Here is a 19,444-nt window from a genome sequence, read left to right on the forward strand (position 1 = left end):
CCCAGGTCGTGGCCTCAGGCGTCCATTCAGCCACTCGCAAGTTCGGGATATTGCTTCCGAGAGTGTTCGTACTTTAAGTCGGTAGGTAGTCATAGCCTGCGGCGACAAGCATCTTAGAGCCGGGCCAGGTCTCAGACAACTGATGAAGAAATAGTCCACAGGACTATTCTTACTCCTTTCCAGAAGAGAAGCTATCCCTGAGATCCATGATTGGTGTGACTGACTTCACTGCCGGATAGAGGCAGAACATGCGAATCTTGATGCAGTGCAGACCTCAGAATGACGCAAAAGGCCACAACTAAGCTCATTCATGGGGAGGAATAGTCCTGATCGATCTCATCTTCAGCCTTGGTAGATTCTGTAAGGGAGATGACGGGAAAGAGGTTGATGCTGACGATGAAGGTCCGGGCGAGTATGCACGTGAGATGAAGTCACACAAAGTCTATATCTCACGATGATCTTCTGAGGATCAGGTGGAATGGCATCGTTCAACTGTGTAATACGTCAATCCGAACCACTCCTGTGCTCGTACTATGCTTCTAGTAGAACATTTTCAGTCAGCCCGGAGGGTAAGGTCGCATAGTTAAGTTTCTTGTAAAGGACCATGTACGGAATAAAGGTGGCGACATTCAAATCTCAGGAAGAGGCCTCAGATAGTTTCCAAAGGTTCCGTATCACACACAGCTGAGGCACAGACCGAATGCGCCCATCGACGTCCGCAAAGCGAATAACAATCGCATTGTAAAGAATTGCTCTCCCCGACAAAACAGTTGTTTCATTACTGATGGTCGAAGAGTTCTGGGCCGCTGGGAAATAGTATTAATCCGTTGCTCGCTGGACGCAGAAACAAAAAGCCGGCCCTCCGCGTCGGCGCGATCATCCCAGTATGAAACTATATGCTCATTGCCCCCCTCCCCGCGAATATCTGCATCCAGACTTGAATGATAATGTACTCTTCTGTAAATTGGTCGCGAAGAAATAATGTCCGTCGTGTCCTGCTCGTCGCCGACGGCATTCGGCGCTAACCCTTTCAAAATTCTCCCCGCCCAGGCAAGTTTAGCCTGTAAAACCTTGCCTGCTGTTCTCGCGTCTTCCGTCCTTCAACTCTCTCTTCTCTCCATCAACCGGAGCATCGCTCCACCATCTACCCCAATCTTTCCCCAGAGTATTCATCCTCTCCAGCCAAAATGAACTCTCGCGAGCATCCCGATATGCCTCCGGCTCACTCCTATCCCTCCCCCAACGCGGCGCAGATGAGCCAGGGCACGATGGGATACTACACTAACCGACAGTTGACGGCCGACGAACTTCTGTCCGCCGAGCTATCGCGGGAAACCTCGGGCCCTGGTCTTGCTGACGGCTCGAGTAATGGGGTCCATCATGGTCAATCAATGGTTCTTGGCTCCTCAAACCCTGGTGGTCCGGACATGGGTCGTCCTGCATCCCCCGATCAGCATCAACAACAGCACATGCTTCAATTCACACCAAGTCAACAAGTCGGCGTCGATCCGAATCATGATTTGAGCTACGGAGATCAGAGCGCGAGAAGGAAAAGGTCGAAGATCTCTCGCGCATGTGATGAATGCCGGCGCAAAAAGGTAACGTGAATTTCACTTTTCGCCTCCACGCGACGCGCTCCGGGTGGACTGACAATCCCTCTTTCCAGGTTCGCTGCGATGCAAGCTCCGAGTCCGGTGTCGAAACATGCTCCAACTGCCGTCGCCTTGGAGTTGTGTGCCAGTTTAGTCGAGTCCCAATGAAACGAGGCCCGAGTAAAGGGTAAGAATGGTCGCGCGCGTCGGTTTTTGCTTTTGGAGATCAGGGTGTCGCTGATGCGGAGTGATAGCTACATCAAGGAATTGGCCGAGCGTCTGCACACACTGGAGAGTCAAATGCAACCTGCTATGGTGCACCCCGACATGCCGTATCAGCCGATGAATGAAGTTTCCCCTCCACGGGCATACCAGGAGTTCTCGCCTCCAATTGACAATGGTCCTATCGGTCGCAAAAGGACATACTCCGTGTTTGACGGGCTGCCGAGTTCATCTTTTGCGCAACCGCCATTCAATACACGCTCTCAAACGGCTTTTGGTTGGTTTATTGCACCACATTTTTTTCCGCTTCACCAACTGACTAGATTTAGATGTAGGAGAAAGCTCGACCGACCCGTGCCATCCTTCCGTCGTCAACAATACAGCACCCAAGCCTGGAAACTTGTTCTGGTCGACTGGCACCGAGAATGATTTACCATCCGGCCTCGAAATCCCGGATGTCCCGAAGCAAGCCATGGATGATGACATGACTCCGGTAGATGTGGATGAAGGTGCTTTAAATGCGTAAGTACCCGTTTAATGGGGTTGCATGCTAACCCGTCTACATTGCCACGTGCTAAACTCGAGTAGCTACTATCAACGGATACACCCTGTATTCCCAATACTGCCGAACTCAAAGGAGCGTTTTCTGGAGATTCTGCATCACTGTGGCCGTGAGCTGCAGGAAATCCTCTTGTACAGCCTCTACACCGTGACGCGCGCCAACTCTGAGCGCGTAAGCGGCACTTTCGAGAGGGTCACATCCTACGAAAACGCACAGGATCTTCTTCTATACTACACGCGTCAGCCAGCCATCACGCGGTCAACCACAGTCAATCTCATCTGGCTCCAGAGCATACTGCTCATGATCCTCGACTGTGACGCCCGGGGACCGGACAACATGGTGATGAAAGACGGTGTACCTAAACACACACTCATCCAGTCTGCGAACAAGCTTGGTTGTGATTTGGTCAAAGGCCTCAACCTGTGGAAATCGCAGCGAGTCACGGATCCTGATGTCGACTCTGAAGCGTCTCTTATCCGACGCAGTTGGGTATCTTTGGCTATCATGACTCGATGGTATGCCATCAGTGTTGCTGATCCAAGTGTCCTAAATACCCTTGACGTTCGCACCCGGGGTGATGACAGGATACTGGGCTCAGTTACTGCCAGAGTCTGCTGTAGGTGGCCCTTCCCACTTCTCAGTACATGACGAAATTGACTAATTCACATGTTTTCTAGCGTATTCGAGTTTCCTCGTTGATCTAACGAACTTGGTGATTGAGGAGCAGAATCTTTGCCAGTCCAATAGTGGCCCAGGCCGGCTGGTCGCCAACAGCATGGCTGCTCGTCTGGAGCTTCTTGGCGAGGCCGCAGACGTCGGGGACTACCGGCGACTGCCCGAAAATGCCGACGAGGGAGCACCCTCTAGCTTCCTTGACAGTCTGCAAAACCAACTCTACTGGACCGTGCGATTACTGATCAAGCGCCATATATTTGTCTACACACCGTACGAGATTATTTATGCCGCCGAGGAGGTTGTGAACGAATTGCATAGAGCCAGCTCACAGTACCGTCTCACCTCCCCATTTGACATCCACAGTCTGGCTCTGGCTTGTATGACCCTGCTCGAGGCAACCGTTCTTCCTGAATATGCCAACCAATGCTGGGACTCCATCAAGAAAGTTGAAGAGATCCTTGATCAGCGCGCCAAGCGAGCCGCAGAGTCCGGCGAATTCGGCGATATTTTCTACACCCTAGCCTGGGACTCGAAGATTCGCACTTTTATTGAATGGCGCCGCACCAAGGCGCAAGAGAGCCAATTCCACGATCCCACACTTGGAAGCGCCGTCAAGAGCGGGTCCGCCGCGCCCCCGGTCATGGGTCCGAATGAGCAGCGTTCTCTCCAGCATTTGGCCGACCTCGCCGTGGGCGCTGAGGGCCAGGTCGCTGCGGCCGCCAATGCCTCCTCCCCGCCTCCGGCTATTCCTTCGACGGAGAACCACCTGCCCGCCACCTCCCCGAACCTCGCCTCCAGCGCACCATCCCAGGGACGCATGGTCGTGGACTTCACTCTCCTGACGAGAGAAGGCTACTTGAACGTCTTTGCCGGCCTGATATACCATCGATCTCGGTGAGATTTTGTTGGAAGATCTGTATCATTATCCCGAGGGAACGCGGTGCTCTTGATCTCGGCAAGCTTCATTTCTATACTTGAGCTGCAAACATTCTCTCTTTCCGCCCCCCTTCATCTACCCCTTTCCTATTCTTTACTTTTGTGAGGACTCAAAGCCATTTCTACTTTCTCCGACTCATTGGCATTTGGCTGAATAGTTTCTTCTGTAGCTATCAACATGGTGCTACCTGCTGGGGTAATTGTATTTTTAGCTGGAATATATCTGTTTCAAACATTTCCGACATTACTCTTTCATATTAATTCAGTGTGCCGTATGAACGGAGGACAGACTGGGGATATCAACATTAACAACCTCAAGTAAGCAGAAATGAGTTAAGCGCCTCTCATGACTCTGGACGCCGACGACGGTGACTATCCCTCAAGTGGACGGGACGAGCGGGGGAAGAAAGAGACTTTGCGTATCGCGATCAAATCGAAGAACAAAATCCGCAAACTTCATCAGCTCATATCACATACACCACCATGTCCTTTCCCCACCCCCAACTGCATTCGCCGCCATATGCCCTCGATGTCTTCACAGAGTTTGAGAAACGCATCGTCCTCCACGTGGCGACAGATCCATGATTCGACGAGTTGCATGCGCTCGGTCGTGGATGCCGCGCCGTAGGAGGTAAGGTCCTCGGGGGTGGGGAGGAAAGGGTATGGAGGTTGATGTGTTGGCTCTTGCGGTTGAGTCTGGAGGTGGTCGCGCTGCGGAAGCCTTGCTGTTGTTGTGGTAGTGACGGAGGGGTTGCGGTGCTCTATGGCTATGTTGACCGGGTGGGCTTCGTGATGTTGTTGGTGTGAGGTATTGGTTTGTTCATTGTCTGCGATTGAAGTGAGAACTGAGAAAGAAGAGGTGGAGTGGTCAGGGATTGTAGGGATAAAGCTGGCTTCTTCCCTTGAGTTGGTTGCTGGTGCTGGTGCTGGTGCTGGTGCTGGTGTGGACCGGTTCGAGAGTTTCAGCACGGTGATGCGGGGCGCTTCAATGCGGGCAGGGTGTTCTGGTGGCATTGTTGGTGTCTGGTCTGCAGTTGGGAATAAAGGGTCTAGTACAGAATACACCGTAGGCGTCGATGGTTAGCATGCAAGCATTGCATGGAGGTTGTGCTTCGAGGCAATTAGCTAGAAATACTTACCTCTGCTTCCAGCTACCGGTCCATTTCCCGCCGGAGCAACGGCCGTAGCTATGGTGTGTGTCCTCTTCACAAGTGGTCTGGAGAACGGTAGTACTCTGACAGGAGGCGGAGCCAAGCCCGCTCTCTCGAGGGGCAATGTCGCAGTGGACGGTCTGGACTGGTCAGCCCCTAGAGACGCCTGAGTCGGTAGATTTGGAGCTGGGAGTTGCCCATCGAGAGCATGTCCGCGTTCGCTGTCCATGTGCATATACTGTGCAAAACTGGGGTTCGCATTGGATGGGTGACTTGTGCTTAGCGTGGTTGAAGATGCAGAGGTTATAGATGTGCCTTAAGCTCCTCGTTAGCCACAGGTTACTCAAATTGGACATGATCTATAGGACTGGATACCCCCCGTTGTGAAGCTCGGTGTTGCCAGCCGGGGGCATGTACCTGAAGCGTACATGGGATAACCAACACCATTCGACTGCACCATGCCCCCTGGAACTGTCAGCTCACTCGACACGGAGCCAGGCCGGTAGAATCCCGGATTCCACTGAGACGATGTCTGTTTGCGCATGGGAGCAGGACCGGCTTCTGAGAATGGGAGATTCAACTCGCTGAGGATTGCCAGAGCTGCATAGTAATCCTTTTCAACCGTAAACTTGATCTGAAAGCGACGGATCTATATCAAAGTCAGCGCTATCGATCGTGCGCTGGCCTCTCGAAACTCGTACCATGCTTCCACGAGGATATTTCACTGCCAGGCAAGGTAGCTTCACCACGACGGCAAACAGTGGCTTTGATGCGGATGTTTGAGATGTCTTGGTTGGATCGTTTGCTGCATCAATTGCAAGGAAGGAGAGGTTGAGTTCTTCCTAGTTGTCATTGATTCTCTGTCAGCATGGGCTCGTCGTCAGTCTCGCTAGGTGTCCTACTATGATATCTCGGAAACGAAGTATCTTCAAGATAAGACCATCGGACATAGAGCCCGTAACATGAGACCGCTCAAAGATGGCTATAAGATCATTGTTCCCTATGATATGGCCCCAGTTCAATGGGCCCCTGTGGTTCATCGTCGTGGTGACATGGGAGAATTTGGCTAATGATAGACGAGCAAGCGAAGTGCCCTGCGGGGGTCGAGGACAAGTATCATGTTGCATGATAGGCATGACACGGACAGCTTGAGGAAGAGTGTATAGATGCTTGACAAGGCTATAATATACGGCACAATGAGGACCGCGAGTGTTATTGAGGAAGTGGGTAGTCATTATGCTTCCAGTAGGTAGCAAGTGGTAGTAGAAGACATGAATGAGCAGGTGACCTGCTAGCTCTGATGGTCTCTGCAAACCACTTCCTAAGACCACTACTTTTAGACCTACACTTAGAGAATTTTTTGTCATGATATGGCCGTTTTAAATGCACCCAGTACAAGTCATATAAGGCAGACAATTAGGTGCCATTATGCCAACATTCATTTCATCAATAGGCGGCTCAACATTCTAGAATGCGCCCACATAAAGACAATTTGTCAGTTGAATCATGTCATCTTATCTAAAGACTTGACATGGTCTGACAGAGAGGCATCTTTCAAATCACCGTTTTGAACACAGATCCTACTATTTAGCGAGCACATGGCTAGTATAAGATACAGTTGTGCCTGATAAGACAGGCGCATATTTGCTGACTCACGGTACGTGCAAACAGATCAAACCCGGCCAAGAGCGGCCATCGGCCCGAGGGATGATCCGCGCACGCGCCTGAGGCCAGTAGGAGCAGCGCGGACTTTTGCCTGTGGATGGCAGGACGGATCGATCGCAGGTTCAGCTTGTCTCGACATTCACTCAGCCCCCCTTGGGCTCCAGCAAAGGAATTGATACTCGATTTTCAGGTGCACTATTCGCCGCTCCCGTCTCATTCTGTGCGCAGCAATTTCTCCTTGATTTTCAACCAGATCGTCTATCGCGAACGTCTTGTTTGTTGTCCCGCCATCGCATCTTCTCCGGCTTCAAGCAGACTGTCTCCGTTAGCTTCGTATCGCGTCCAAGCTTCCAGATCGTCGCCCGAACCGTTTGCCTTTCCTAGCAAGCCAACTTTGTGACGAAACTGGAGCGCGTCGAATTTGGCACCGTGATAGTCTTAGGACCATCCGTACGACCGGAATTATTAGGAGGGCGATCAGGAAAGGCATAGAAAGCCGTTGGAGGGTTCTCAGGGCACCAAGTGTCTTGCATTCACCTTCAACACGCCTTTGCAGCCTCAGGATTTGTGCTTGATTGTGCGAGACTATTCACACCATTCTGCGTGCATTGCGCCAATCTGGATTCATCCTGGGACTAGCCAGAGCCAACCCATCAAGTGCAGGCATAAACAAACGGAGTGCGACCTTCTCGACAGACACTGTTCAGAGGGCCCAGGCGTGCTTCTTAACATGTCCGGTCAAACTCCCCGCACATCCCTTCGAGGCAAGTCTCTTCCCTCACAGCCGAAAACTTCGAACTAACAATTTACAAGAGGGTTTGCGGCAGGCCCCCAAAGCTAATCAACCGTTCATCCCCGATACTACACCTGCTAGACGATCACATATCCATGCAAACCAGTCACCACAGCCCGTGCCACTGACCTTAAGTCATTCTAACTCACCCGCACCGAACCTGAATAACACCCACCCTTCGAGTGAGATCTGGGAAGGAAGGGATCAGAAAGTGCCCATGAACACACGCGAGGTTGCAACTCCAGGCAACAGACCGGGTCTGTTCCTCAGTATGCACGGCAAGACAGTCAAGCAACCCGACTTCTACGACCCTTACTTCCCCCTCAAATATCTCGAAGTTCAGACGCGTAAGTGCCTACCCGCGGCGGCCATTCTTCGATCCCCGCAACGCCAGCTAATCTGTGCACTCAGCGAATCACATTTATAAACGCGCACATTACGGGCTACAATCAGGCATCTCGGATGAGGTTGACTTTGCGCTGTATCATCTCGTCCAAATATCCAACCAGCGCTGGGACAAATTCAAGTTCGAGGGCTTTCCGTTGTTGGCCGAAACACTGATGGAGAAGGCCCTTGACATATCACTTTTAATCACGGGAGTGAAGTGGGAATTGCAATATGACGTCCGTGAACCTATGGCCCGTGTCAACGTACTCAATTCGCTATATGGCACAAGAGATATTCTCGAGAGAATCAAACATATTCCCGTTACACTGCCGGAGGACACACTCGAGACATACGAATTCAATCACCGTCTACGGAACGTCAAAGAAGCGACATTGGTTCTTCGAAACATGGTCTTATTGAAGGAAAATGCATTCTATGTGTCACGATATGCTAAGGGCCTTCTGAGAGATTTCTTGGTGATCTTAATCAACCTCCCGAAGCAACCCCGTCTCAATGAAATTAGAAACGATGCTTTGGACATCGCAGAGGAGGTGACCAAGTTCATGCGGACCGATCCAGAAGATCCACTCTGGATTTCTCTACTCCATTGCTTGGAGTCTCCTGATCGCGCTCATGTTGTGCGAGCTCTGTGGGCGCTGACACACTTTTCAACCGAGCTCGAAGAACCAGAAGGGAACCGGGCCATGGAGCGCATGCCCAAACAAACCCTGCAGCAGCTTTACTTCCACACACTTCTCGACTTGGACAAGGATATCTTGAGCGGTGCTCTGGACTTCTGGTACCAATACACACTCTCGCGCGATAACATCGAGACCATGCTCGATGTCTTCGATTTTCCCAGCATCTTCGTTCCACGCATGATCGCGCTGCTGACGTACGAGGCCCGGCCCACCAAAATGGAAACCGTTCTACAAGATGAGAAGGTTGCACCACCGCCATCGGAAATCCCCCGTGTACCCCCTGAGCTTCTTAAGGACCTAATGGAACTATCTGAGCCCGAGCGGAGCTCGCGCTGGCTCAGGTGCTGCTTTGTAGAGGATGCGGAATGCGAAATTACACAAATTGCCCTCTGGCAGGCTTACCAGAGTCGATTTGCCGACCCTCGCTTACCAGGAGGTGGCGTTCTTCCTGCCGCCGAGTTCATCAAAAACGTGAGCACGACATTCACCAATGCTCAAGCGCAGGTCATCAATGGCCCGGGCTCCTCGCCCCGTTTCATTATCAAAGGCATCCGCCCTCTGGAGACAGCCTATACCTTCCAGGGCTTCCCCTACATCTACTGCAAATGGGCCGACGACTCCAAGCCCAGCAAAACCTGCCAGCGGGCCTTCTCCGCCCCGACGGATCTTCGCAATCACGTTTTCGCTGATCACATGAAGCTCAAGCCCACCGAAACGCCCGGCCACTACAATTTGGACAACGCCGAATCGGCTGTTCATACTTGTCTTTGGGACGGCTGCACGCGATTCCGCGGCTCTGGCGCCAGCGCGAACACTGCCGCGGTTGCCGGTCACGTCGCCTCTCACCTTCCGGAAGAACGCGCCGCAGATGCAGAAGCCCCCGTCTCCAAGCGGACTGTGCTTCAGGAGCGTATTGTGCGGAAGTGGTTTTACCTCAATACGCCAGTCAGCGAGCGTGGCGAACCCATCGGGGTAGCTTATAAAGCAGCCCTAGTCCTGCGCAACATTGCCCGTAATCTTCCCACAGGTGTTGTCCAAAAATACAACGGTCTTCCCTGGAAGAAAGCCGTCTTTCTCAGTCATCGGCCGAAGATTGTGGAAGTATGGGATCGGAATCGGTCTTTGCGCAAGGAACTGACGGAACTGATTATGTTGATCGAGAAGGAGGATTATTATTGAAGCAAAGAGAAAACAAACACAAGCAAAACAGGAAGACAATTATTAACCACCATTTTTCTTTCTCCCTCTTGCCCCTTTGACACGATGACGAAGTATTTCACATTCGGCTTAGTCTGTTTTGATTCGAGGCGTTGCTTTCTCTTCTTCTCTTGTGCTACTATATGACACGGTGTTATACTACCACTTCTTTGTCTCTTTGCTTCTTATTCCGCTTCTCTTATCCCTGTCTTCCTCTAATTGCTCCTATCTTCGGCTCGTTGCTCGTCTCGACATCTTGCTTTATGTACAAATACCCTGGATTTATGTTTCCCATTACCATTTCATGTTCAACGATTATCTTCATCTTTAAAGCTTAGTGTCTCTCTCTCTAAGGTGTACCTGAGCCTTCTCCCGTCGCTTCTCTCTCTGTGTCTTTCTCTCTCTCCGTGTTTTCGTATTCCCATCTACTCCTTCCCTTTTCATCTTGATCGCCTTCCACTCCGTGAACGAGAAAGCAGGGGAGAAGGCCATCATCCCCCTCGAACACAGTACTGCGCGAGAGAGAAGAATTCGCAATAGAGGAAGAAAGAGTCTTCGCGCGGTACACCGAAATGGCTAGGTATTATGGCGTCTCGGGCGGTGGGTATGGTTTGCTCGGTCGGGTCATCTGTTTAAGGGTAGTAGAGATTTTCTTGCCATTCATCTCATTCCTACCATTCGAAAAGAGAATTTTTGAGTTACGAGTGTGGGTTCACTCTGCGTTGCACGTCCATCTTGTCTGAGGTTCTTTCCCGATCCCCCAAATCTTTGTTAAAGTATATCACTACGACTCTTCCTTTTGAGAAGGGGGGGGGGCGTTGGGTCATTTTCAACTTGTTCTGCTGTATTCGTCGACATTCCAGGTTGCGATGGCTTTTTGTCCTTCAAAATTCTCTCGTGGGTCGTTGTATACTACGGATCGTTATGAAACTTATGTGTGCTGGGAGAGCAAATTTCGATAGATTGTCGCTTTTCGGAATGGGGCTGCTGAAAAAAAAATAATGGTGAAATGGAGAGTGAGTGTTTGTGTTAAGTCAAGGACATACGCATTTGACTGGGCCCTCGTGGTACAGACAACGAAGTGGAGAAGAGAGGGGAAACTGGTAGTAGTTATTCGGTGTCACATGTTATATACACAACAGAGAAGCGGGGTTCTCTATCGTAGGCTCGGTAAGAAGTATATGTCCGTGAGGAAGCTCTCGTAGTTCATCCAGGCGGTCTGGTTGGCAGAGTCCGCGTATCCCAAATCAACCGCGTCCCAGACGCTGGGCCAGGAGGCCGCACCATCGAGACTTTCTGGGGTGTTCAACGCAGCCATGACGTCGACAGGAGCCGGCTCGTCTTGTGGTTGTGGTTGCTGTGCGCTTTGCATGGATGGGTTCGAGGGGAAGACTGCTGCTGTTGGTGGTGGTATTGGTGGTTGCTGCCGCGGTGCCTCTGGATTGTTGTAACGAGCAGTAGGAGAGGGAAGAGTCTGCGGTTGAGGGATTTGATGCGCGGAAGACGGGGACGAAGAAGAAGAAGGGTATGGGGGACGATTGATGGTAGGTGTGAGACCAGCGAGCAACTGGGCCCTTCTGGCGCGCGCCTGAGCCATGATTTTCTCCATGGGCTTCCAGAGGTTCCCGCGCTTCGAATCGGCGACGAGCCGACCCAGTCGGTCGAAGGTCTGTTCGACCGTCGGCCAGAATCTCTCCATGATCGCTTGGTTTTCGCAGACACAGAGCTCCGCAATGGCTACAGCTAGACCGTGCCACGGCGGGAAAGCGAATTCGACCCAGAGCCACGGCGGAGTACGCGGATCGTCCCGACGGCGATGATAGTTCTGGAGGATGTTGACGGCGAATTCCAAGAGGCGGTCACCTTGGACATACGGAGGAATGAAGCGCGGTGTACGCTTCAGAGGGCGAATGATGATAAGCTGAAGGCAAGCATAGATACTCTCGGCGACCAGGCGGGTGAACCAGTGGAAGGGAGCTTTGTCGGGTTGGGAGTGATGAAGTAGTTTAGAGGCGGTATGTTGAAAGTCGAGCACGAGCTGTTGGCGGAGAGCGAGGGTGCTGACGGATGATTCGGTGAAGTCGGAGAAATTGATGAGTCTCGTGATAACATGAGCTTTGCCGACAATCATGGTGAAAGTCATGTCAGTGAAGCCGGGAGAATCGGCTGGGCTTCTTTGCATATCAAAAGAGATATCTTCGTCGTTGATGTGGGTAGGGGGGTGGGATTGCAACCACTGTGCCTGCATCATGGGCTCGGTGTCACGGTCCATCGAGGCTAGAATGTCAAGGAAGCCGATTGCTTGCCAGAGACGCTGGCGAAGCTCGCGCTCAAAGGGTCGGACTGGAAATGGCGGATCAGCCAGATGAAGCGACTGGGCTTGCGCAATGCGCAAGGCCATGCTAAGCAATGTCCACATTCTGCGACTCTGGTCTTGCGACCGGAGCGACACCTGAAGTAAGTTAGATATCAGACTTCACTGCAAATCGGATTGCACGTTAGGGACGTGAGACATACCAGAAAGAGAACGAATGCCTGTAGAACAGTCAGGTCATTTGTGGTGATGTAGTCCGCACGCCCCAGAGCTAGTTCAACATCGCCCTGGTATTTCGCTACCAAGGATGCTTTGGTCACGCCAAAGGCGCGTGTGCATTCATCCTCCAACAGGCTGCAAGAAGCCGCATAATAGACAGCACAGGCAAGGGCTGTTGGCGCCAGATGTTCCGGCTCATAGTCAAGGTAAGGTTTTCCTTCCAAAAGAAAAGCGCAGAGGGACGGCCTGTGCAGTATTTTTACAACAGGGTCAACTCTTTCGAGAAACACTTGACAAAGCTGCTGCTGAGCATGTTTCGAAATGCCCGGCTGTTCTCCCGAGGCGGATTCATGCTGCCGACTTGCCGTTGCAAGAAGACGTCGATACATCTGCAGCTGGCTGCTTGCCGGCTTAGGATTCCCTTCTCTCGAGCTGCGGTCATCATTAGGATGTAGCTCTGGCACCTGTTTGGGGACGTTCGTCAACCGCGATGACAAACTAGCTAGCCCAGCCGCAGAAGTTTAAGTCACTCGAACCAACTTACCTCTTTCAGGAGATTAGCCCAGAACGAAGATCCTAAATGGCTATCCGGCGTGTTTCCACCAGCGTCCGAGTCTTCCGAGGCGTCGTCACTGCGCATATCCATGCCTTTGGATCTCGAGCGACCTGTGGCGGGACTATCTCTTACAGCGGGCCCATCCGGAACAGTACTGGTTCGAGGCGAAAATCCATAGTCGGTCTGAGCAAGGTTCCGAATGATGCCCTCAAGTTTGGCGACGCGGTCCTTCAGGTTTGCATCCGGATCGTAGCTGGAGAGCTCCGGAGCTTGTCGTCCAGATCTTCCACGGGGCAGACGCGCGCGCTCAACGGGAACGCATCTGGTCCCCAGTCGCTGACAGTTGGTGCAAGGATCGAGCTTGTCGCATTTTACTTTCCGTTGGCGACATGTCTCACAGCTCAAGCGGACCTTTGGCTTCTGGAGAGGTGGCTGGTCTAGTGCTCGTCTCGAGTCGAGCTCGGCTTGCCGAGACTCTTCATGGCTCATTGTCGATACTTAGTCAATGCAAGCTCTATAGATGGCGGGTGTTGGGCCAGACTTGCTGAGCCGGAGAGGTTCGAGGAAAGTCCAAGCTCCAAAATCACATACTTCAGGTCACGCTATATACTCCCAGTTTCATAAATAACTCATTTCTCTGAAGAAGAACAAATGGAATACAAGCGGAGAGCCTTTGCCAGGTAGATCCGATTCCTGCGAAAAGGATGGAAGAAATCGGCTGCCTCAGGCGCTAAGAGGTCCCTATTTGTTCTAGCGCATATTGTGACGCACTACTAGTGCAAGCATGTGACATTTCCCAGTACAAAACATTCTTCTACCGAGGACAGGAAGTAAATATTCCACGAAGATGGCTCTCTTCTATATGAAGATTAAAATTGCTAGAGATCCGATTGCATCTTGTGCCAGCATCAAACACAACCGAGCTATTGCCCATCAAGAACATTCCCTCAACGATAAATAAAACATCATGAAAATGAAAAACAAAGAGACGCTATGCATACAGATGCCTCGAAACGCCACGCTGCATAAAACCTGTAATGTGTGAAGTAAGAAGAAGAAGAAGAAAATATGGTAATGATGGGCAAGTCAATTTTGAGGGACGGACTTTTTTCTGGGTGACTGGACATTTAAGACTTGTCTCATGCGCCGGAGTTTAGTCCACCATGCGCGATCGCGAGCCTTTTTGTCCTCCGGGCTAGTCTCGTCTATTTCAAGCTCATCCGTCGAAGGGGCCTCGGATGGAGCACGGCTGGAGACTGAGACGCTTGACCGAATCTGCCGACGATGCCGCACCTTGAGCGCCTGGCTCAACAGCTGCCACCCACATCGAAGGTTCTCGGGCTTCTCAGATGCACGTCCGGTACCACTCTGCGCAGTCCCATTGACCCATGGACAGTATTCCATGTGTCCAAGGGCTACGTCGAGGGTATCATAAAGAGCAGCATCCCCGTTGGTCTTCTGTTTGTACATCCACAGACCCAGCCGCCGGAAGCACACGCTACAGCCAGCCAGACCAGCTGTTCCGTCTGGCACAGCATCCCAACCGAAGAAGGCAAGCGTAAAAGCAGTCATGTTAATTGAGGCTTCGTCCGAAGAGATTGTTTGGTTCGAGTCCTGGGTTTTCTCAGCATCTTGAGAATTCTCATTTCCTGCAGCATCTTGTGGCTTCTCGTTGCTTCCGTTGCTTCCGTTGCTTCCGAATTCCGCTGGGAGAGTGCCAATAATCGAGTCTATATCAAACGACTCCGGAGTTTGGATAGTCGCATATGCCGGCAATTGATCTGCCATTTTGACCAAGTTGGTGTAGCGTGTGCGTAGCGCGGAAATAGCCGTATCTGGGTTGGATAGTGGCAAGCGATGAATCGTAGCTAGGAGCAAATGAATTAGTTTGACCATTTGGCTACAAGCAGAGAGGAAAGAAAGTGCATATTCCTACCATCGCATCCTTTGTTTCTCCACGGACAAGTCTCAGCATGCCCTTTAACCATCTGTCCCACATACTCCTCCACCAACCTCGCGCCTGTAGATCATCCCGAATTAGCTCCCCAGTGAACATATGGATGTCTGGAGATCGGACAGTCAACTTACGGACTTGCTTCCTCTCCAGCACCTTCTCCGCATCAAATCCATCCAGTTCGTCGAGCTCGTCTGGCAATTTGACAACCACCGAGCCACCGCACCCACCCACGCAGACAACGCGCGCGACATCATTACATATCCACCCGCGCTTAGCCCACTCGACTTCGCTAATCGCCGTCGGTTTGGGTGCCCATCGATCTACGCGACGGAATGTTTCCAATCGCTCGAGAAAGCGCTCCCGATCCCATGGGACAAAGCTGGGGCGTGATGGAGTGGTTGTAGAGGTAGTGGAGACACGGGAACTGGGCCGCGGTGTGCTCAGCAAAGAGCTACGAGCAAAAGGAAGCTCAGCAAGGTCTAAGCGAGCCCTTTTACTCGAGTGTTCGAGTGAGGTATGCTCTCGTGCGGCTGGCGGGGTTTCGAGGGCGGCTGCCTTAGAGGAAACGGGTGTTGAGGGAGGCTTCGTCAGGGATTCGAGGACCCGGTGGAACTTGCGCTTTTTAGTTTCCACCGCGTAGGACATGTTTTCCTGAGGTCATAGAAGGTGTCAAAGTCGGATCGGAGGGGAATATGCAGTAGCAGATGAGAATGAGTGAATCATTAAAGGAAGTGCTTGAGAGAGCTTGAAGAGCATCGGAGCTGGGGGCGCTAGGCCCGAATTGGTAACGGCTAGGAAGTGAAGTCTCTGCCTCAGGCAGCACACACGCCAATCTAATCATGCCGATGCTTGCATGGAGATGCAGTCCGCTCCAAAGACACAAGACAACGCACCTGGAACTCCAGTGGCGGTTGCAATTCAGCTGACATTTGCTCTCGCATAGCTTCTCAATCACAACTTCCATTTGATCTCAAGTGATTCTTTACTCTGTCAGCTTGTCGAAGAGTCAAAAAAAGCCGAACATCTGTACTTCATTGCATCACCCTTGGTAAATTGATACCACTAAGACTGCACCTTGACAGTATATACAATAGTAACCAGACCGAAGAACACAACATGAATGGTGTGGATTGAGTTTGAAGCTTGTTTCAGCTACTTCGCTATCCTTGCTATATAAGTGCTTTAGTTTAGTAGCTTTGTACGAGAGCGTTAACATCCAACCAGACTAACCAGTAGATTTTCATGACAATGTGTCTGAGTACTTCCAATTCACTCAACATTCCAGCAAGGTCCGCGGGAGTACCATGTCTTCTTGCTTCACCCATCAACTGATAGCGCAGACATGCGTACTAATCTAGATGATTCATTCTGGCGGTATAATCCATAGCCACTAATAAGAAGATCCCCGCCCTGAAGCATGCGCACAAGATAGCCTCATCCTCATAGGTGTAAGATTAGGAGATGAAAGGTTTCTCTATCTCTATTGACAGCTAGGCTTATTCTTGAATACTGTCCCCGTTGCCCTAAACTGTACCTTAGGGTGTTTTATCCTTCGATGGGGTGTCGCCATAGTTTCGGTTTTCGGAGATGAACACTACAGAGGAGACCGTCAACTGGATCGAGCAGAAAATGCCCGCGTGAGCTCTAAATCTGCTTTCTTTCACTATCAAGAGCAACACAATACAGCAAACTGAATTCCATATGCATCTAGCTGGCAGCGAGCCATGTACATCACATCGTCAAGCCCTTCGGCGAGCAAACCAACAACGACGACCACCAACTGGGAAATCCCGCTCAACAGGGGCCACGAGCCTAGTAGTTATGGCATATCTCAATTATCTTATCGATACCTGCAACCACCTGCCGTGGACCGTCGCCTTTCTACACGCGCGGCCGCTTGACGATTTAGAGGTCCAACCGTGGCCGGTGTTTGAAGGTATATTGCAAAGATAAATGGGAATTGGTCAGAGTGATGTTTCAAGTTCGATCATAAACTGTATTGCATTCGAACGAGTGAGACGGCAAAATCAAGGCATCAGAATAAATGCAGGGGCCTTGAGGATATTGGGGTACGTCATGTAAAAGCAAGTTAGTAGGTGACTGAGATCGAGAGAGTTGGAGCGGGCGTAGGGGTAGACAGTAGTGACAGAGATTGTGAGTCTTCGGACCTTGTCCCACTGATCATTTTCTCGTATTCGTCGCACCAAGGTACTCGGGCATGACTACTAATGCATGAGCCCTGATACCATATCTTGAACTTCATTGGGAAATAACATGTTTGATCGAGTGGTTGCTGTTTGCCAAAGGTTGAATGTTGGAGACTGATGAGGACATTGAAAGAAGCTAGTCGTAGTTGTTTAAGGACACAATACTTAGTACTAAGGCACGGAACAAGATATCATACTTGCAGATGCGCACGGTAGGTCCTCATGCAAGCATACCCTACCCAAGTTGCAGGAACAAAACCCAACCAAACTGAAGTTTAGAAGTAAATGATGCAACAAGCTCGGTCATGATAGAAGGCTATTAGCAACGTTAATTTCATCAAGGTTTCTCGTTAGATGCCATTCATGTGGCTGAATTAGTAGTATCTCCATCTGAAACAGAGTCTTCGAATGTGGCATCCTTAAGGTCTTTTCATCCTGTGCGCAGGTTGCATGTAATGAAACAGCTACTCTTTAGAGCCCCTTGACATATAGTTTCCGAATAGTCAAGAAGTGCTTCCCCTTCCTGACACCCAGAAGCAGAAGACCCCCAGTGCAACGAAGAGCAGCAACCTGATTATGCGGCGGACGCGGGTCGCTCTCTGGGCCTCCTTTCCCCACGTCTGCCAACCCAGGGCCGATCGGTTCTTAGGGCAAGACAGAAAAGTGATTTTGTCCGCGTCGGCCATGACCTTCGACGCCAAATCGGCCGGGATGCTTCTCGAGTATGGTATCATGTATCGACCCGCAAAGATCCGATACAGGCCATCTCGAGCCTGCGTCCGACACACTTCTGCCGAGGTGTGGCACATCATTTTCATTCGGTCATACCGGGCCTCGTGATACTTCTGAAGCAAATCCTGGATCTCCGCGTCGGACGGATTCCGCACACCACACCCGTGGACAAGATCATATAGTAGCGAGGACAAAGTGGCCGCATCTTCGATCGCGCTGTTGGCACCTTGACCGAAATTGGTTGTCATCTGTGCATTGAAACTTGAGTTCAGCTTGAGCCCAAGCGGGATGAGTAGAGGAAGCGGCAGGCAATGCGAAACAGACCTTGTGAACACTATCGCCGATGAGAACCATACGGTCGAAGAACCACGTCCTGAACAAGCCTTCCTCCAGGGCTGTCATGGAGAACACCTCTCGATTCTTCCATAGATCCCCCACACAGACGTTCTTGAAGAACCGCACATGCTTCAGGTTCTCCATGAATTTAGCCGCATCTTTGTCGGAGAAGCGTGGAACATTGGGATAAGTATATTTCCGTGGTAGCTTGGTGATGATAAACCAAAATACTCGACCCTTCTTGCCATGTATTGTCAAGATAGACAGGTGATCGAAGAGCCCATTGATCTGTTCACTGATCTCGAGGTTGGGGATTTGCGACGAGATTCCGAAGATACATGCATATTCAACAGTCATGCCTGGAGCGAATCTCTTGGTTAGCGTGTTATTCACTGCAAGATGATCAACGTCAGTTAGGGGCTGGGGAGACAGACAGGTACGTTCCTGTGTCGAAATCAGTCCAGGCTTGAGCTCCTCTGCGAGTCTCCAGATCTCGGACCGGATTCGACTGTGGACTCCATCGGCACCTACGACGAGGCTCCCGTCATATTGTGAACCATCAGCTGCAATTACACGTACGCCCTGCTCGATCCTTTGTACTTTGACGATCTCCTTGCTTGCGAGGATGTTCTTCTTCGCGTGAGATTTTTCGTATAGGATCTGTAGGAGTTTCTGACGGTCTAGGAAGGCAATTGGGTATCCAAATCTGCGGGATTCAGCGTGTCTTCTCAAACGCGAAGTGAAAAACATGTCGGCACCGAGAAATTACCTCTCACCCAAGGTCTTAGGATACACATTGGAAAAGGTGAAACCATCGGGATATGTAACGTTAGCTGTGTAGGTAGGCTCGATGAATTGTTCGATGGTATCGAAGAGATTCAACTGATCGAGAATGCGACCTCCATTTGGCAAGATACCCACCGAGGCGCCCAGCTGTGGAGCAATATCACTGCCCTTTTCGAGGACGAGATGGTCGATATTGGCGCGTTGAAGACAATGAGCGAGCGTTAGCCCCGCTATAGAGCCCCCAACTATGAGGACCCTGAACTGAGACTGTGTTGCAGACATCCCTTGTCGGAGTTAAGGGGATTCAAAATACGATGCTTGTGGTAATAGGTCGCTTGTATCAAGATTAAGAGAAGAAGGTTTCCGCCAGTGTTGTGAATACCGCCTCCGTTCAAATGTATGGGGAGAGACAGGCTTAGCCCAGAATTCATTTCTCACTCAGTGCCAGTCACCGAG

General features: G+C 51.1%; 6 protein-coding genes across 6 annotated transcripts; 2 read left to right on the plus strand and 4 right to left on the minus strand.

Annotated features, from left to right (window-relative positions):
- Positions 1-1,035: 1,035 nt before the first annotated feature.
- Positions 1,036-4,228, plus strand: BP01DRAFT_423606 (putative C6 finger domain protein). Its single transcript, XM_025579631.1, has 6 exons — positions 1,036-1,598; positions 1,667-1,779; positions 1,847-2,091; positions 2,144-2,336; positions 2,403-2,992; positions 3,054-4,228. Exons 1-6 carry the CDS (start codon positions 1,188-1,190, stop codon positions 3,947-3,949), a joined length of 2,448 nt encoding a protein of 815 aa, XP_025431041.1. The 5' UTR covers positions 1,036-1,187; the 3' UTR covers positions 3,950-4,228.
- A 1,442-nt stretch (positions 4,229-5,670) lies between these two features.
- Positions 5,671-6,244, minus strand: BP01DRAFT_277779 (uncharacterized protein; the record flags this gene model as incomplete). Its single annotated transcript, XM_025571418.1, has 3 exons — positions 5,671-5,787; positions 5,834-5,980; positions 6,041-6,244. Coding segments are annotated over 3 exons (468 nt in total), but the record flags the coding sequence as incomplete, so codon positions are not given.
- Positions 6,245-7,368: 1,124 nt separating this feature from the next.
- BP01DRAFT_52677 (putative chromatin remodeling complex subunit (Rsc9)) lies at positions 7,369-9,944 on the plus strand. Its single transcript, XM_025579927.1, has 3 exons — positions 7,369-7,567; positions 7,617-7,943; positions 8,008-9,944. Exons 1-3 carry the CDS (start codon positions 7,534-7,536, stop codon positions 9,861-9,863), a joined length of 2,217 nt encoding a protein of 738 aa, XP_025431043.1. The 5' UTR covers positions 7,369-7,533; the 3' UTR covers positions 9,864-9,944.
- Positions 9,945-11,030: 1,086 nt separating this feature from the next.
- On the minus strand, positions 11,031-13,605 carry BP01DRAFT_423608 (Zn(II)2Cys6 transcription factor). The gene is made up of 3 exons (XM_025579632.1): positions 12,959-13,605; positions 12,399-12,878; positions 11,031-12,333 (listed from the first exon to the last, which is right to left on the minus strand). Exons 1-3 carry the CDS (start codon positions 13,457-13,459, stop codon positions 11,038-11,040), a joined length of 2,277 nt encoding a protein of 758 aa, XP_025431044.1. The 5' UTR covers positions 13,460-13,605; the 3' UTR covers positions 11,031-11,037.
- Positions 13,606-13,810: 205 nt separating this feature from the next.
- BP01DRAFT_416047 (uncharacterized protein) lies at positions 13,811-15,630 on the minus strand. Its single transcript, XM_025579178.1, has 3 exons — positions 15,059-15,630; positions 14,907-14,990; positions 13,811-14,838 (listed from the first exon to the last, which is right to left on the minus strand). Exons 1-3 carry the CDS (start codon positions 15,570-15,572, stop codon positions 14,057-14,059), a joined length of 1,380 nt encoding a protein of 459 aa, XP_025431045.1. The 5' UTR covers positions 15,573-15,630; the 3' UTR covers positions 13,811-14,056.
- Positions 15,631-17,637: 2,007 nt separating this feature from the next.
- BP01DRAFT_399029 (FAD-dependent oxidoreductase) lies at positions 17,638-19,299 on the minus strand (the record flags this gene model as incomplete). The annotated part of the gene is made up of 4 exons (XM_025578550.1): positions 18,972-19,299; positions 18,637-18,908; positions 18,191-18,561; positions 17,638-18,114 (listed from the first exon to the last, which is right to left on the minus strand). The coding sequence occupies exons 1-4, from the start codon at positions 19,268-19,270 to the stop codon at positions 17,638-17,640; spliced, it is 1,419 nt and encodes a 472-aa protein (XP_025431046.1). The 5' UTR covers positions 19,271-19,299.
- Positions 19,300-19,444: the final 145 nt, after the last annotated feature.

The sequence above is a fragment of the Aspergillus saccharolyticus genome (assembly GCF_003184585.1).
Source record: "Aspergillus saccharolyticus JOP 1030-1 unplaced genomic scaffold BP01scaffold_16, whole genome shotgun sequence".
In the NCBI taxonomy this organism is placed as follows: domain Eukaryota; kingdom Fungi; phylum Ascomycota; class Eurotiomycetes; order Eurotiales; family Aspergillaceae; genus Aspergillus; species Aspergillus saccharolyticus.

Coding starts and splice junctions, on each gene's coding strand:
- BP01DRAFT_423606 (XM_025579631.1), top strand. CDS start 1,188: ATGAACTCTCGCGAGCATCCCGATATGCCTCCGGCTCACTCCTATCCC. Junction 1,599..1,666: donor ATGAATGCCGGCGCAAAAAG/GTAACGTGAATT, acceptor CCCTCTTTCCAG/GTTCGCTGCGATGCAAGCTC. Junction 2,993..3,053: donor AGTTACTGCCAGAGTCTGCT/GTAGGTGGCCCT, acceptor CATGTTTTCTAG/CGTATTCGAGTTTCCTCGTT.
- BP01DRAFT_52677 (XM_025579927.1), top strand. CDS start 7,534: ATGTCCGGTCAAACTCCCCGCACATCCCTTCGAG. Junction 7,568..7,616: donor TCCCCGCACATCCCTTCGAG/GCAAGTCTCTTC, acceptor ACAATTTACAAG/AGGGTTTGCGGCAGGCCCCC. Junction 7,944..8,007: donor ATATCTCGAAGTTCAGACGC/GTAAGTGCCTAC, acceptor CTGTGCACTCAG/CGAATCACATTTATAAACGC.
- BP01DRAFT_423608 (XM_025579632.1), bottom strand. CDS start 13,459: ATGAGCCATGAAGAGTCTCGGCAAGCCGAGCTCGACTCGAGACGAGCA. Junction 12,879..12,958: donor GGGCTAATCTCCTGAAAGAG/GTAAGTTGGTTC, acceptor GTCCCCAAACAG/GTGCCAGAGCTACATCCTAA. Junction 12,334..12,398: donor AGGCATTCGTTCTCTTTCTG/GTATGTCTCACG, acceptor AACTTACTTCAG/GTGTCGCTCCGGTCGCAAGA.
- BP01DRAFT_416047 (XM_025579178.1), bottom strand. CDS start 15,572: ATGTCCTACGCGGTGGAAACTAAAAAGCGCAAGTTCCACCGGGTCCTC. Junction 14,991..15,058: donor GCTGGAGAGGAAGCAAGTCC/GTAAGTTGACTG, acceptor GATGATCTACAG/GCGCGAGGTTGGTGGAGGAG. Junction 14,839..14,906: donor GAGAAACAAAGGATGCGATG/GTAGGAATATGC, acceptor ATTTGCTCCTAG/CTACGATTCATCGCTTGCCA.